The sequence below is a fragment of the Procambarus clarkii genome, chromosome 50 (assembly GCF_040958095.1).
Source record: "Procambarus clarkii isolate CNS0578487 chromosome 50, FALCON_Pclarkii_2.0, whole genome shotgun sequence".
Lineage (NCBI taxonomy): Eukaryota > Metazoa > Arthropoda > Malacostraca > Decapoda > Cambaridae > Procambarus > Procambarus clarkii.
The window spans coordinates 22,703,913-22,722,652 of record NC_091199.1 but is presented as its reverse complement, the minus strand read 5'-3'; the positions used below and the strand labels follow the sequence as shown (position 1 = coordinate 22,722,652).

The 18,740-nt window shown below is 44.3% G+C and overlaps 1 protein-coding gene across 1 annotated transcript in view; it reads left to right on the top strand.

Annotated features, from left to right (window-relative positions):
* The first annotated feature begins 1,915 nt into the window (after positions 1-1,915).
* Positions 1,916-18,740, top strand: part of LOC138351694 (galactoside alpha-(1,2)-fucosyltransferase 1-like) — a 53,430-nt gene continuing 36,605 nt past the window's right edge. Inside the window, exon 1 of the mRNA XM_069303714.1 lies at positions 1,916-2,053. Coding sequence (XP_069159815.1) covers positions 1,916-2,053 — 138 coding nt within the window. The remainder of the gene's footprint in view (positions 2,054-18,740) is intronic.

The window sequence follows — 18,740 nt, the reverse complement described above, 5'->3', positions numbered from 1 at the left end:
TAACTCGGAAATTACACAACACTCTACCAGTCGAGCATTTAGTGAGTAATCCACATTAATTCCTGTACTTCCAGACAGCTGATTAGTCTCTACTAGTTACGTTATCGGTTACTATCACCCAACGATAGTATACTCCAATTACAATGTCCAAAGTGCTAAGAGAACGGCAATCACTCGTGATTACCCTTAAGCAATTAATTACTTTCCCGAAGATCAATAATTAATTAATACAAATACGTAACCTCGTACAAATACGTACCACTGGCTCAGCAATTTACATTAAAGGCATGAATTCCGTTTGAGCCTTCCATACTGAGACCAATTCAGATGGCTAGTAACGATAATTAATCACCACGTTTACGTTATTTTACAATGACGTTACTCTTCCCACGAGTCAGTCATGTTACCTGTTCTCTGACAGATCAATAACAACGTTACGTTAATGGAACAATGGAGCCCTCGTGTGAGTCGATCAACACAGATCGAAGTTAATTACTTTGACTTCCTGGAACCTGTCAATTACGTGCCCCATGAGGGTGCGGACGTCAGGCTAGAGCAGCCAGTCGTCGTTAGCCGTTGCTGCGTGGTGGTTGGTTGTTGGTGTGGTGCGCCCGCTAGCCTGGGCCCCGGCTGGCAGTATGCAGGTAGCCGGTGGTAGCCATGTTCGACGGGTGGATACTGTACGGCTGGAATTTTCTGGTGCAGTGGACTGGTCCATTGTGGAGATTACTCTCCTGGACGTGCTCCGTGTCAACGTCTCTGATCTCCTGGGGCTAGAAAAGATATTGCCTACCCGTGTGGCGGTGTCCTTTGCCACGTCGTTTCTTTACCAGGAGTTTGTGGCACGCTGGGATGCACGCTCGCTTCCTCTTCCTGCTTCGGCTGTGACTGTGGAGATCTCGGATCCCTGGGGGCCCTTGACTTTTGTGAGTGTTCACGGAGTGCCGGTGACCTTCCCCGAGGCGGAGCTCATGTCGGCGTTTACGCGGTTTGGTGCGGCGGTGAAGCACCGGTTCACCACCTTGAGTGCGAGAGGTCTGAAAGGGGTCCGTCTGGGTGCTCGTATGCTCGTTATGCGGGTCGCGAGCCCTATTCCTTCCAGGGTTTCGTTTCATGGGCTCTTTTAGCAGGTATTTTATCAGGGTCAAACACGCACCTGTTTTCGGTGTAGTGCTGATAGCCACGTGGCAGCCAGCTGCGACGCTCCTCGTGCTGAGGCCCCTTCCGTTTTCCCGGAGGATGACTTTCCCCGCTTGTCTGTGCATGGGGATTCCCCGGTGGATCCTCGCTCTGTGAATGTGCCTGGTGTGGTTCCTGGGGCGGTTCCAGCTGTCGCTCTGTCTGGCCCTGATCTGTCTGCCCCGCCGGTAAGCCCTGAGGACCTAGGGGCACCTGCTTCAGACTTTCGCCGTTCGGTGGATGCAGAGGTGCATCCGCATCCGGTTGCTTCCGTGGTGGCATTGGATGCTGCTGTAGGGGTGGTGCCTGCATCGCCTACAGAAGGACTTGTGCTTCCCGGGGCTGTCGGGGTGGTGGTGTGTGTGTGACTCCGCCCCCGCCCTCTGCCTCGTCGCCTCTGGTAGTTTTCTCATTATCACGTGCCTCTTCTCCTCTACCGGTTCCGTCGCCCTCGCTGGATACCTCACATGTGCTGGAGTCTACCCTTCTGCATGTTGTGTCTCTTCCCTCTCCGAATCCGGTCTCCTTGAATGGTAGTGGCTTTCTGCCCCGCGTTGATGAGGCTGCCATTCTGCGTGATCGTGCTGCTCCGGCTTTGGGGCCGCCTGCCGATGGTTCTTCTGGGACACTGCTTGCAAGAAGTGACAGTTTCGACGATCTGCGGCCTATTTCTAAACGCCGTCGTTCAGCTTGGGATGTGTCACCTCGCCGGACGTAGGCAGAGGAGCCTGACGCAATGGATGATGCTGTGGGCGACGTTGTGCTACCTCCTGTAGTGCCTTCTGTGTTGGATGCTGTGCCCCCTGCTGGTGGCTCTTCTCAGTGGGCGGATGTCCCTGGTAACCGCGACCTCGTCGTGGTGTTGACGAAGGACGTGCGATAGGGGGACTCTGCTCCTGTTCCTGTTGGTAGGGGCCCTGGGGCGCCTGCGGAGCCACCCTCCGCGGGGCTCGGTGTGGTGCCTGGCGTGGAACGAAATGCGCGCCCTAGTGTGCGGCCCGATGGGCGGCCTCCGCGCCTGTTCCAGTATCTCCTGTTTCCTCGGCGGCTGTGTCCCTGCCTCCCGTGTCGGGTTCTTCGTCTTCGGTGTCCTATGGTTGGAGGCGAACATTCCGCAGGATGTGGTGATCCTCGAGTATATGGAGCGCCCGCGATCTCATGAGGGGCGTGCCCCTACGGAAAAGGAGTATTTGTTATGGGAGGCTTATACGCAGAGGTATCCAGTGAGGCAGTTCCCTGAGAAATATCCTCCTGTTTGACTATTGTGTGTTGTGGTGTTGCGCGCGCTTGGGTGCGTGGGTGTGGGGGTGGGATTGCATGTGTGTGCTTGAGTCGGGGGGGGAGGGATGTGTTTTCCGGTTCCAGCGTTTTCCGTTTTTTTTGTTTTTGGGCTTGCGTGTGTGTTTGGGTGTTGGCGTTTTTCTGTGTATTTTCTGTGTGATTGGCTGTGTGGTTGGGTGCGGTTTTGTGCTTGCAGATATGTGTGTCTTAGGTGTGGCTGGTTGTGCTACTGTAGTGCTGTGCTTCGTGTGGTGATCATTTATTTTCTGTACTTGTGTCCTTCTGGCCTTTTGATCGTTTCCGTGTTTTTGTGCTTTTTGTTTTTATGTGTTTTCAGTTCCCTGTGTGGTTTTGTTTTCTGTTATGTTATTCATGCCTTGTTGAGGCTGCTCCTGTGCTTGTGTGTTTGTTCTCCCCTTTTCCTTCGGGGTGGTTTGGTGTGGTTGTGTGTGGGTGCTTTTTTTTCCTGACCCCTGCATGGGCTTCTTCATTTGTTCTGTACATAATGTATTATTTATGGTTTTTTATATTACTTATGGTGTGAGTGCTTATTGCTCCTATGTCTCTGGCGCTTGCCATTTATGTTTTACTGTGCTCCTTAGTGTGAGGTTTGGGGTGCCCGGAATTGTATTTTGCTTTCCACCCCTTTAAGTTATAGAGGTATTTTTCATTATGTTCCTCTTCTGTTGATATACCTTTTCCCTTTTACATGATGTATTTTGTCATTTTCCTGTGCCATGTGTTATGTCTTATGCCGATTTTGTATTATTTTTTTATGTTTTCTCCTTGTTCTGAGGTTTGTACTTTGGATTTTTATATCAATAAAAAAAATTACCTGCCCCACTGTCCGATAATTATAACAGACAATACTCAAATTCTTCTCTGGCTTATGGCTTGGCTCCCTGAGACTAACAGCTGTTCCTAGGAAATAATTAACCCAAACGTGTCTTACGTTACTCAAGTTGTTAAAGAACAATTTCTCTATAAGCAATGGGTGTTCCCTTGGTTATGTTACATTAATTGCCTTGCAATCACCTCACTGAATACTGGACTTCGATGTCCAAGAGATACACAGGAGAATATAACCCAAGTACTCGACTCAATGCCAGTGTTTCACCCACGACAATTATAAATCACGATAACAAATCACCATGATTTACGTTACAATCCAGTTGCAATTACTAAACTGCAGAACACCAGTAAATAACGCTCAGTGCTCTAACCCACTAGAACACGGCCCCACAATAACTTACCGACTGCAATAACACACACGGTGATTGATCAGCACTAGCAAAAATCACCAACAACTACAACCCCTTGCAATAACCACACACGGCCTGTGCTCTAATTCAAATATATCAGAACTCGGCAAAACTCTTTACTGTCCTGTTGCGATGACCAACAGTGCTCTAATTACCACATAGAACATGAGCCTACACGTTGCAATAACCAGAGTAAATAACACACTATACACACTGGTCTTCGTGACGCTACGATTACTAAACTGTATATATATATATATATATATATATATATATATATATATGTCGTACCTAGTAGCCAGAACTCACTTCTGAGCCTACTATGCAAGGCCCGATTTGCCTAATAAGCCAAGTTTTCATGAATTAATTGGTTTTCGACTACCTAACCTACCTAACCTAACCTAACCTAACTTTTTCGGCTACCTAACCTAACCTAACCTATAAAGATAGGTTAGGTTAGGTTAGGTAGGGTTGGTTAGGTTCAGTCATATATCTACGTTAATTTTAACTCCAATAAAAAAAAATTGACCTCGTATATAATGAAATGGGTTGCTTTATCATTTCATAAGAAAAAAATTAGAGAAAATATATTAATTCATGAAAACTTGGCTTATTAGGCTAATCGGGCCTTGCATTGTAGGCTGAAAAGTGAGTTCTGGCTACTAGGTACGACATATATATATATATATATATATATATATATATATATATATATATATATATATATATATATATATATATATATATATAATATATATATATAATATATATAGATATATATATGTCGTACCTAGTAGCCAGAACGAACTTCTCTGCCTACTATGTGTCACGTGGAGGTGGTGGGCCGGGGCTCTGCTAACACTCGGCTGCTAGGGGCTCAAAAGGCCCAAATACTCAGCCCCTCCGACTCCCGGGATTCACCGGAGTCTCCTTGGTCACACAGGAGAGGACCAACAATGCCCACCTCCGCAGGTCTTTGCTTCCACCACAAAAGGGGTGCCACTGATTCACCCTGGAAGCCCTTCAGTCAAACACGGGGAAACTGCTGTTAACAGTTCCGGCCTAGACCCATGGGGGAGTGAAGGAAGACTCAGGCTTACCTTATAACCATAACCTCCCTGAGTCTTGCCTGCCAGACAAAAAAGGTTGCAGGAACTCCTTTCCCGCCTGTCTTCTCTATCTTCTTCTTGGCAAGGTCGCCAGCTGGGTTATTATATCTGCACCCCAGCAATGCAGTTCAGTGGGTGTATTATATATTGTTTGTAGCCAGAAGATTGCTACTCCCATAGATCTGCTACTAGACTGCTGGCCCAGGGTATTCTCCCAGGAAGGTCTGTGTGGCTTTGCCTCTCTATAGCCACTACGTTAATAGTTGCCACCATTCAGGCACTGATACTGATCGGATGGCTAAGGGTACACTTTTATGTAAGTCTGTGCTGTCTTTACCACTCTCCAGGCAATGAGAACTTCTATAGAGAACGTAGTGTTCCCTAGGCGGTACTATTATAACCTTCGTGTATGCTCATAGAGAAAATATCATAATTGGAGGCACACTTAAACACAGTGATAAAATGTGTGAATTTACTGATGCAAATTACATGAACACACACACACAATCACAAGTAATACATGAATATGGAAATAAGGATAATAAGTCTGGAGATCGTCAGCCTCTTCTTCCACGACCTCCAACACTCCTTCAACTGGGCAGAAAGACAGGAGTCCCACACTCTCTCACAGGAGGGCCTCTTCACCACGTCGGCGCCTCTTCTTCACTGTCCTGCCATCCGTACACACTGTCCCCTCTGACAGTCCTGGACACAAGCTGCCTTGCAGCCTATTCTACTACTAAAGTATTAAAGTCCTGCTGCCACATACATAAGTAAATATTGTGGCCTAACTAGCCTACTCACACAAGGGGTAATGGGAGGGAAAATGATCTACCTTACATTCCTGGCTCACGATGCCTGTCCCTCGATGGTGTGAGGTTCCCACGCTTCCTGAGTCGATCTTCGACGATCCAGGAACGTTCCACAGGTCCTCAGGTGTCGTGGAGCTTTCGCGTCGTCGCCGTTCCAATCCCTGAGATTCAGCTACCCCAATCCTGGTTCATCGAAAGGCGCTGAGCTAATCACTATTTTCCCACACTCGCCCCTTCCACAAGGCGTTGCTCCTTGTCCTAGGCACGGTGTCGTCCTTCCAAAACCCTTAGTGGATGTGACCCAGTCACAGCTAGGCCTGCCCGCCGCACCTTCCAGACCTCAACGTCCAGCGGTGCCGCCCAGCGTCGTCGCCGACTATTTTCCAAGTTTGGCACTTCTCTGCTCAATGAACTTGGTTCCTTTTTGCTTCCCAGAAGCGCAGGGTCTCCAATAACTTATGGTGGGCTGCGATGGCTAGTTTAATCCACTGAATAGGGCTTGTAGAGCCTCTAATCCTTGAGAGCAGACCGGGGCGCGTCCTGTCGCTTCCAAGGTCGGGTCAACTCTGATGTTGGCGCCGCCCGGGGCACTCGGTGACGTCATGGCGGGCCCTGATTGGTCGCCCGCGACCTAAGTCGGCCAATCCGCGATCGGCTAGTGTCCCTTCCAAAAGGTCATATCTGCATTAGGGGATACTCTTTCATTTTATATCAGGGCGCCAATTTCCCCTTATTTACAACTTATAATGTAACGTTCTCCCTTAACTGGCAGCCGGTCTGGTCGCCACATATATCATTAGACTCCCTGAACCTCAGAGAATCAGTAGGGAGAGCTGATATGACTCTTAAAGCAGGCAAACGAAAGAGATAGGAGAGGGCACCGTAACATATGCAAGGCCCGATTTGCCTAATAAGCCAAGTTTTCCTGAATTAATATAGTTCCTCTAATTTTTTTCTTATGAAATGATAAAGCTATCCATTTCATTATGTATGAGGTCAATTTTTTTTTATTTGAGTTAAAATTAACGTAGATATATGACCGAACCTAACCAACCCTTCCTAACCTAACCTAACCTATCTTTATAGGTTAGGTTAGGTTAGGTAGCCGAAAAAGTTAGGTTAGGTTAGGTTAGGTAGGTTAGGTAGTCGAAAAACAATTAATTCATGAAAACTTGAATTATTAGGCAAATCGGGCCTTGCATAGTAGGCTGAGAAGTGCGTTCTGGCTACTAAGTACGACATATATATATATATATATATATATATATATATATATATATATATATATATATATATATATATATATATATATATATATATATATATATATATATATATGTCGTACCTAGTAGCCAGAACTCACTTCTCAGCCTACTATGCATGGCCCGATTTGCCTAATAAGCCAAGTTTTCCTGAAATAATATATTTTCTCTAAATTTTTTCTTATGAAATGACAAAGCTACCCATTTCATTATGTATGAGTTCAATTTTTTTTCATTGGAGTTAAAATTAACGTAGATATATGACCGAACCTAACCAACCCTACCTAACCTAACCTAACCTATCTCTATAAGTTAGGTTGGGTTATGTAGCCGAAAAAGTTAGGTTAGGTTAGGTTAGGTAGGTTCGGTAGCCGAAAAACAATTAATTCATGAAAACTTGGCTTATTAGGCAAATCGGGCCTTGCATAGTAGGCTGAGAAGTGAGTTCTGGCTACTAGGTACGACATATATATATATATATATATATATATATATATATATATATATATATATATATATATATATATATATATATATATATATATATATATATATATATATATATATATATATGCGAACAAGCCTGAATGGTCCCCAGGACAATATGCAACTGAAAACTCACACCCCAGAAGTGACTCGAACCCATACTCCCAGAAGCAACGCAACTGGTATGTACAAGACGCCTTAATCCACTTGACCATCACGACCGGACATAATGAGGTGATAGCCGAGGCTATTTGAACCACCCCACCGCCGGCACTCGGATAGTAATCTTGGGCATAGCATTTTACCAAATCACCTCATTCTTTGGGGCACACGTGAGGAACACAAATGCGAACAAGCCTGAATGGTCCCCAGGACAATATGCAACTGAAAACTCACACCCCAGAAGTGACTCGAACCCATACTCCCAGAAGCAACGCAACTGGTATGTACAAGACGCCTTAATCCACTTGACCATCACGACCGGACATAATGAGGTGATAGCCGAGGCTATTTGAACCACCCCACCGCCGGCACTCGGATAGTAATCTTGGGCATAGCATTTTACCAAATCACCTCATTCTTTGGGGCACACGTGAGGAACACAAATGCGAACAAGCCTGAATGGTCCCCAGGACAATATGCAACTGAAAACTCACACCCCAGAAGTGACTCGAACCCATACTCCCAGAAGCAACGCAACTGGTATGTACAAGACACTCTACTATCCCCCACCTGGAGGACACTCTACTATCCCCCACCTGGAGGACACTCTACTATCCCCCACCTGGAGGACACTCTACTATCCCCCACCTGGAGGACACTCTACTATCCCCACCTGGAGGACACTCTACTATCCCCCACCTGGAGGACACTCTACTATCCCCCACCTGGAGGACACTCTACTATCCCCCACCTGGAGGACACTCTACTATCCCCCACCTGGAGGACACTCTACTATGCCCACCTGGAGGACACTCTACTATCCCCCACCTGGAGGACACTCTACTATCCCCCACCTGGAGGACACTCTACTATCCCCCACCTGGAGGACACTCTACTATCCCCCACCTGGAGGACACTCTACTATCCCCCACCTGGAGGACACTCTACTATCCCCCACCTGGAGGACACTCTACTATCCCCCACCTGGAGGACACTCTACTATCCCCCACCTGGAGGACACTCATCATTTTGTTGTCTTATATGTTATTAGAGAATCATTTTGTTATATTTTATGATTTAGCTTAGATTTTCTTTTTATTCCAACCATCCCCCTACCATCGCCACCCACACTACCCCCTAACACCGCCACCCACACCGCCCCGTACAATCACCACCCACGCCACTTTGTATAATCACCACCCATACCACCTTGTACAATCACCACCAACACCACCCTGTACAATCACCACCCAGTACAATCACCACCCACACCACCCAGTACAAGTGTAACACTGTAAAAGTGTTTGGTTTAGTTGTATTTAATACATACATAGAGTACATGAGTCACAGACAGGGATTTGAGAAGGCGCCAAGTTGTCGGCCGGAGTTTCACACCTCTAAGAGTTAATGACCACCAAGTGACCTGAGGTCAGATCATGCGAATTTCACCTTACTTCTACTAATCTTATAATTGGAGCCTGGTAGCCTTCAAACATGCCGACGTTTAAGGAGTGGCTTGGTAGAGTGCCTGAGGCTATCTACTTGTGGGCAGAGTTAGTTACTAGGTTCCCCAATATATACTAGGAGAGCGATCGATTTGAGAGCATTAACAGAGAAGAACAGCAGCCAGCAGAGCAGAGGAGACGGCCTAGCAGGGAGGCTGTCGGCTGGCAGGGCGGGACAGTCTCTGTCGACTACAGACCCCCCCCCCCCCCCCTCTATCCAGCTATAGGCAGACACTTGGTGAGTTGAACATTAAGGTGACTTGGTCGTGTTTTACAAGTGTTGTGTGATGATCAGGGGCAGTCAGTTGTAGTGTTCATAGATTCTTGGAGGATGACTCACTTTACATATATATATCTTGAACATTGCTTAAATTATGATACTTAGTATGTGAAATATAATTGAATTTATTATGTACATTGCCTTTAACTGTGTCCCCTAGAGTTGAGTTGAGGTGAGAAAGCCTCTGGGTTTACTGGTTCCATGATTTTACTGAGTACATGAAAGATGGGACATACTAATAATGACCTTGATAACATCTTTTGAGAATTTTGTGATACAGACAAGTTCCATTCCTTGTCTTGTATGTAATGATCATGAATGGATGGCGGCAGCATTTCGTCTTCTACTATCTACTCTTCTACTTCTACCTATCTACACCTCTCCCTCCACCCCTCTCTAAACTCTCACTTTCAATTAATGACCCTCCTTGCTCCTCCCACCTCCCTACCTCTCACCCCAAACCCTCACTAATTACTTCACTATTCATTTCTTTCCTTTCGTTTTCTCTTATACGTTTGTGGCAGTGAAATGTATTCTAGAGTTCTCTCTAGAGTTTCGGGTAACTGATCAAGTTACGGCGCCTTGTAGTCTTAGCACCTAGGTAGTCAAATACCGAGGTTACAAGGTGTTGAACGAGAGAGGTTGCCTTAGGAACTCTGGAGGGGCTCTAGAATAGTTAGCTAACTGAGGACGGGATAACGGACTAGAGAGAGCTGTTTCCCCCGGCCTCGTTAGTTAACTGGGGGGTGGAATAATGGACAAGATAGAGCTATTTCCCCCACCCCCTGTTACAATGTTGGCAGCGGTGTTGAACAATGTTTATCGTAGTGTTCATTTAACATTGTTCAGTCCCACGTGTCTTTTTGCCGCTCAGGCGCTATCAGGGAGATCTTGACAGGTGTTTAAATATTCGCGATTTAGCGAGTTTTTCAGTTTAGGAGATAGTGATTTTCTGGCGTTGTGGTTTAGTGATTTTGTGAGTTTTGTGGTGTTCAGGGAATGTTCACCAGAACTTGCGTGTGTAGTGATTAATGTTAGTGATAAGATTTGGTGATTTGGGAACTTAGCGGTTGTTGGTAGAGGAGGTCAGTTGAGTGTGACAGGTGACCCCCATGTCCCAGGGGGACACCCAGCCTCCGCTGGTTGCCAGGTCAGTTGGGGAGTGGCAGGTATAGTCCTTAAGTAGGTTTAAGTGGTGGTTCTGCTCAGATTATTGCGATGACTGTTTTACTTCATTTGAACGCAATAACCCGAGGTGTACTGGTAATTGTACAGCATACTAGAGGGAGGCTTAGTATGTCAGTAGACTTCACGTTGGGGACGCTCGACGTTAGATAGTCTGGTCACAGGGGTGGCAAAAGTTTAGAGCAACTACCTCAACAACTACACCATTACTACCACACCACCACTACCATCAGTACCACACCACCACTACCAGCAGTACCACACCACCACGACCACGACAACCACCACTAACACCACCACCACAACCACACTATCACTACTTTCACAACCACTATCACACTACCAATTCCACCACTACCACACTACCAACACCACCACTATCAGCAGTACCACACCACCACTACCACACACGCAACCACCACATACACCACCACTACCACACACGACCATTACCACACCAACACACCACCACTACCACATCACCACTACCACACTATCACTTCCAACACTACCACACCACCACTACTACACTATCACTTACTCCACTATAATCACATCACAACTAGTACACCACTACTACCACACCACAAATAGTACACCACTACTACCACACCACAACTAGTACACCACTACTACCACACCACAACTAGTACACCACTACTACCACACCACTACTACCATACCACAACTAGTACACCACTACTACCACACCACTACTAGTACACCACTACTACTACCACACCACCACTAGTACACCACCACTAGTTGATACCTGGTTGATGGGGTTCTGGGAGTTCATCTACTCCCCAAGCCCGGCCCGAGGCCAGGCTTGACTTGTGAGAGTTTGGTCCACTAGACTGTTGCTTGGAGCGGCCCGCAGGCCCACATACCCACCACAGCCCGGTTGGTCCGGCACTCCTTGGAGGAATAAATCTAGTTTCCTCTTGAAAATGTCCACGGTTGTTCCGGCAATATTTCTTATGCTTGCTGGGAGGACGTTGAACAACCGCGGACCTCTGATGTTTATACAGTGTTCTCTGATTGTGCCGATGGCACCTCTGCTCTTCACTGGTTCTATTCTACATTTTCTTCCATATCGTTCACTCCAGTACGTTGTTATTTTACTGTGTAGATTTGGTACTTGGCCCTCCAGTATCTTCCAGGTGTATATTATTTGATATCTCTCTCGTCTTCTTTCTAGTGAGTACATTTGGAGGGCTTTGAGACGATCCCAATAATTTAGGTGCTTTATTGCGTCTATGCGTGCCGTATATGTTCTCTGTATTCCCTCTATTTCAGCAATCTCTCCTGTTCTGAAGGGGAAAGTGAGTACTGAGCAGTACTCAAGACGGGACAACACAAGTGCCTTGAAGAGTACAACCATTGTGATGGGATCCCTGGATTTGAAAGTTCTCGTAATCCATCCTATCATTTTTCTGGCTGTCGCAATATTTGCTTGGGTATGCTCCTTAAACGTTAGGTCGTCAGTCATTATTATTCCCAAATCCTTTACATGCTGTTTTCCTACTATGGGTACATTTGATTGTGTTTTGTATTCTGTATTATGTTTAAGGTCCTCATTTTCACCGTACCTGAGTACCTGGAATTTATCACTGTTAAACATCATGTTATTTTCTGATGCCCAGTCGAAAACTTTATTAATATCAGCTTGAAGTTTTTCAATGTCTTCAGCCGAGGTAATTTTCATACTGATTTTTGTGTCATCTGCAAAGGATGATACGAAGCTGTGACTTGTATTTTTGTCTATATCTGATATGAGAATAAGGAAAAGCAGCTGTGCAAGGACTGTACCCTGAGGTACAGAGTTTTAACTGCACTTGGACTAGATTTTATATGGTTGACCGTTACTCGCTGAGTCCTGTTTGACAGAAAACTGAGTATCCAGCGTCCTACTTTACCGGTTATTCCCATTGACTTCATTTTGTGTGCTATCACGCCATGGTCACATTTATCGAAAGCCTTTGCGAAGTCCGTGTATATCACATCAGCATTCTGATTTTCTTCTAATGCCTCAGTGACTTTGTCGTAGTGCTCAAGTAGCTGTGAGAGGCACGATCTTCCCGCTCGAAATCCATGTTGGCCTGGGTTGTGAAGGTCATTGGTCTCCATGAAATTGGTGACCTGACTCCTAATCACTCTCTCAAATACTTTTATGATGTGCGATGTTAGTGCAACTGGTCTATAATTCTTTGCCAATGCTTTGCTCCCTCCCTTGTGTAGAGGGGCTATGTCTGCTACTTTAAGTGCATCTGGTATCTCCCCCGTGTCCAAGCTCTTCCTCCACACTATACTGAGTGCCTGTGCTACCGGCACTTTGCATTTTTATATAAATATTGAATTCCATGAGTCTGGACCTGGGGCCGAGTGCATGGGCATGTTTTCAATTTATCTCTCAAAATTTAGTGCGCTCGTGTTTATATCAGTTATATTTACAGGGGTTTGAATATCCCGCATAAAGAAATTGTCTGGATCTTCCACCTTCATGTTGTTTATTGGAGTGCTAAACATGTCCTCATACTGCTTTCTAGGATTTCACTAATTTCTTTGTCATCCTCCGTGTATGAACCTTCACTTGTACGAATAGGTCCAATACTGGCAGTGGTTTTTGCTTTTGATTTCGCATATGAGAAGAAATATTTTGGATTTTTCTTTATTTCCTGAATTGCTTTCTGTTCTAACTGCCTTTCTTCAGTTTCATATGAGTGTTTCAATTTCCGCTCGATTTCTTCAATCTCCCTATTTAAATTATTCCTTCTTTGACGGGAAATTCGTGTCTGCATAAGCGTTCCGTTATTTTTTTACTGCGTTTATAGTGTCGTCTGCGTTCTCTTTCTACGTTAGATCTCTTTCTGGCTTTCCTCAAAGGAACATGTTTCAGACAGACTTGATATGCTTCTGAAGTCAGTTTTTCTATTCCTTCTGTAGGACTTGTATTACTTAAACAGTTCCCCATGGAATGTTTGTAAGTTCCCTGTTTATTATCTCCCAGTCTATCCTTTCATTATTATAATTGAATTTACTGAATAGCCCCTCTCGCTTTATCAACGTTTTAGGTCTATTCTGAGTATTGATGGTCGTTTGCACTTCAATGAGCTTGTGATCTGAGTATGTGGTATCTGATATCGTAATGTCTCTGATAATGTCTTCATTGTTCGTAAAGACCAGATCTAGAATATTTTCATTTCTCGTTGGCTCCGATATCTGCTGATTGAGTGAAAATTTGTCACCGAATCAAAGTAGTTCTCTAATCTGTGGTTGGTTAGGTCCTGATAGATTTCCTGGTATAATATTATTGTTTGCTGTTCTCCACCTGAGATTAGGCAAGTTGAAGTCACCTAGGAATTAGTGTATAGGTGTATTAGTAGTGGTGTATTAGTAGTACACCACTACTAATACACCACCACTAGTATCCCACTACTACCACACCACAACTAGTACACCACTACTACCACACCACAATTAGTACACAACTACTACCACACCACCACTAGTACACCACTACTACCACACCACAACTAGTACACCACTACTACCACACCACAATTAGTACACCACTTCTACCACACCACCACTAGTACAACACTACTACTACACCACTACTACCACACCACTACTACCACACCACAACTATTACACCATTACTACACCACCACAACTAGTACACCACTACTACCACACCACAACTATTACACCATTACTACACCACCACAACTAGTACACCACTACCACCACACCACAACTAGTACACCACTACTACCACACCACAACTAGTACACCATTACTACACCACCACAACTAGTACACCACTACTACCACACTACAACTAGTACACCACTACTTCCACACCACAACTAGTACACCACTACTACCACACCACAACTAGTACACCACTACTACTACTACCACACCACCACTAGTACACCACTACTACCAAACCACCACTAGTACACCACTACTACCAAACCACCACTAGTACACCACTACTACCACACCACTACTACCACACCACCACTAGTACACCACTACTTCCACACCACAACTAGTACACCACTACTTCCACACCACCACTAGTACACCACTACTACCACACCACCACTAGTACACCACTACTACCACACCACAACTAGTACACCACTACTTCCACACCACCACTAGTACACCACTACTACCACACCACAACTAGTACACCACTACTACCACACAACCACTAGTACACCACTACTACCACACCACAACTAGTACACCACTACTACCACACCACAACTAGTACACCACTACTTCCACACCACAACTAGTACACCACTACTACCACACCACAACTAGTACACCACTACTTCCACACCACAACTAGTACACCACTACTTCCACACCACAACTAGTACACCACTACTACTACCACACCACAACTAGTACACCACTACTACCACACCACCACTAGTACACCACTACTACCACACCACCACTAGTACACCACCACTAGTACACCACTACTACCACACCACCACTAGTACACCACTACTACCACACCACAACTACCACACCACTATTACCACACCACAACTAGTACACCACTACTACTACACCACTAATACCACACCACCACTAGTACACCACTACTACCACACCACAACTACCACACCACTATTACCACACCACAACTAGTACACCAAAACTAGTACACCACTACTACCACACCACTAGTACACCACTACAACCACACCATATCTAGTACACCACAACAAGTACACCACCACTAGTACACCACTACTACCACACCATATCTAGTACACCACTACTACCACACCACAACTAGTACCCCACTACTACCACACCACAATTAGTACACCACTACTACCACACCATATCTAGTACACCACTACTACCACACCACAACTAGTACCCCACTACTACCACACCACAACTAGTACCCCACTACTACCACACCACACTAACATGTACACTGCAACCACGAACACCATCACTCATTACCACCAACTGTAACCACCACTCGCTACTGACACCAACCATAATAACCAACCACAACTACAACCAACCTCAACCCACCAAAAACTACCACCACCACCACCATGGATTCTCCATCGAGTGCAAAATTGAATAAAAATGATGAAACAACCTTTATTATGATCCTGTTTTATTTTACTAAATGTAGAAATATATTTTTATATTTCTACATATATATATATATATATATATATATATATATATATATATATATATATATATATATATATATATATATATATATATATATATATATATATATATATATGTCGTACCTAGTAGCCAGAACGCACTTCTCAGCCTATTATGAAAGGCCCGTTTTGCCTAATAAGCCAAGTTTTCCTGAATTAATATATTTTCTCTAATTTTTTTCTTATGAAATGATAAAGCTACTCATTTCATTATGTATGAGGTCAATTTTTTTTATTGGAGTTAAAATTAACTTAGATATATGACCGAACCTAACCAGCCCTACCTAACCTAACCTAACCTAAATAAATAGCCGAGGCTATTTGAACCACCCCACCGCCGGCACTCGGATAGTAATCTTGGGCATAGCATTTTACCAAATCACCTCATTCTTTGGGGCACACGTGAGGAACACAAATGCGAACAAGCCTGAATGGTCCCCAGGACAATATGCAACTGAAAACTCACACCCCATAAGTGACTCGAACCCATACTCCCAGAAGCAACGCAACTGGTATGTACAAGACGCCTTAATCCACTTGACCATCACGACCGGACATAATGAGGTGATAGCCGAGGCTATTTGAACCACCCCACCGCCGGCACTCGGATAGTAATCTTGGGCATAGCATTTTACCAAATCACCTCATTCTTTGGGGCACACGTGAGGAACACAACACTCAGGCTTGTTCGCATTTGTAAACCGAAAAATATGACATTTTTCGGTCATATTTAATAATATATATATATATATATATATATATATATATATATATATATATATATATATATATATATATATATATATATATATATATATATATATATATATATATATGTCGTACCTAGTAGCCAGAACGCACTTCTCAGCTTACTATGCGTGGCCCGATTTGCCTAATAAGCCAAGTTTTCATGAAATAATGTTTTTTCGACTACCTAACCTACCTAACCTAACCTAACCTAACTTTTTCGGCTACCTAACCGAACCTAACCTATGAAGATAGGTTAGGTTAGGTTAGGTAGGGCTGGTTAGGTTCGGTCATATATCTAAGTTAATTTTAACTCCAATAAAAAAAATTGACCTCATACATAATGAAATGAGTAGCTTTATCATTTCATAAGAAAAAAATTAGAGAAAATATATTAATTCAGGAAAACTTGGCTTATTAGGCAAAACGGGCCTTTCATAATAGGCTGAGAAGTGCGTTCTGGCTACTAGGTACGACATATATATATATATATATATATATATATATATATATATATATATATATATATATATATATATATATATATATATATATATATATATATATATATATATATTTATATATGTAGAAATATAAAAATATATTTCTACATTTAGTAAAATAAAACAGGATCATAATAAAGGTTGTTTCATCATTTTTATTCAATTTTGCACTCGATGGAGAATCCATGGTGGTGGTGGTGGTAGTTTTTGGTGGGTTGAGGTTGGTTGTAGTTGTGGTTGGTTATTATGGTTGGTGTCAGTAGCGAGTGGTGGTTACAGTTGGTGGTAATGAGTGATGGTGTTCGTGGTTGCAGTGTACATGTTAGTGTGGTGTGGTAGTAGTGGGGTACTAGTTGTGGTGTGGTAGTAGTGGGGTACTAGTTGTGGTGTGGTAGTAGTGGTGTACTAGATATGGTGTGGTAGTAGTGGTGTACTAATTGTGGTGTGGTAGTAGTGGGGTACTAGTTGTGGTGTGGTAGTAGTGGTGTACTAGATATGGTGTGGTAGTAGTGGTGTACTAGTGGTGGTGTACTTGTTGTGGTGTACTAGATATGGTGTGGTTGTAGTGGTGTACTAGTGGTGTGGTAGTAGTGGTGTACTAGTTTTGGTGTACTAGTTGTGGTGTGGTAATAGTGGTGTGGTAGTAGTGGTGTACTAGTGGTGGTGTGGTAGTAGTGGTGTAGTAGTAGTGGTGTACTAGTTGTGGTGTGGTAATAGTGGTGTGGTAGTTGTGGTGTGGTAGTAGTGGTGTACTAGTGGTGGTGTGGTAGTAGTGGTGTATTAGTGGTGGTGTGCTAGTGGTGGTGTGGTAGTAGTAGTGTACTAGTGGTGGTGTGGTAGTAGTGGTGTACTAGTTGTGGTGTGGTAGTAGTAGTGGTGTACTAGTTGTGGTGTGGAAGTAGTGGTGTACTAGTTGTGGTGTGGAAGTAGTGGTGTACTAGTTGTGGTGTGGTAGTAGTGGTGTACTAGTTGTGGTGTGGAAGTAGTGGTGTACTAGTTGTGGTGTGGTAGTAGTGGTGTACTAGTTGTGGTGTGGTAGTAGTGGTGTACTAGTGGTTGTGTGGTAGTAGTGGTGTACTAGTTGTGGTGTGGTAGTAGTGGTGTACTAGTGGTGGTGTGGAAGTAGTGGTGTACTAGTTGTGGTGTGGTAGTAGTGGTGTACTAGTGGTGGTGTGGTAGTAGTGGTGTACTAGTGGTGGTGTGGAAGTAGTGGTGTACTAGTTGTGGTGTGGAAGTAGTGGTGTACTAGTGGTGGTGTGGTAGTAGTGGTGTGGTAGTAGTGGTGTACTAGTGGTGGTTTGGTAGTAGTGGTGTACTAGTGGTGGTTTGGTAGTAGTGGTGTACTAGTGGTGGTGTGGTAGTAGTAGTAGTGGTGTACTAGTTGTGGTGTGGTAGTAGTGGTGTACTAGTTGTGGTGTGGAAGTAGTGGTGTACTAGTTGTAGTGTGGTAGTAGTGGTGTACTAGTTGTGGTGGTGTAGTAATGGTGTACTAGTTGTGGTGTGGTAGTAGTGGTGTACTAGTTGTGGTGTGGTGGTAGTGGTGTACTAGTTGTGGTGGTGTAGTAATGGTGTAATAGTTGTGGTGTGGTAGTAGTGGTGTACTAGTTGTGGTGGTGTAGTAATGGTGTAATAGTTGTGGTGTGGTAGTAGTGGTGTAGTAGTAGTGTTGTACTAGTGGTGGTGTGGTAGAAGTGGTGTACTAATTGTGGTGTGGTAGTAGTGGTGTACTAGTT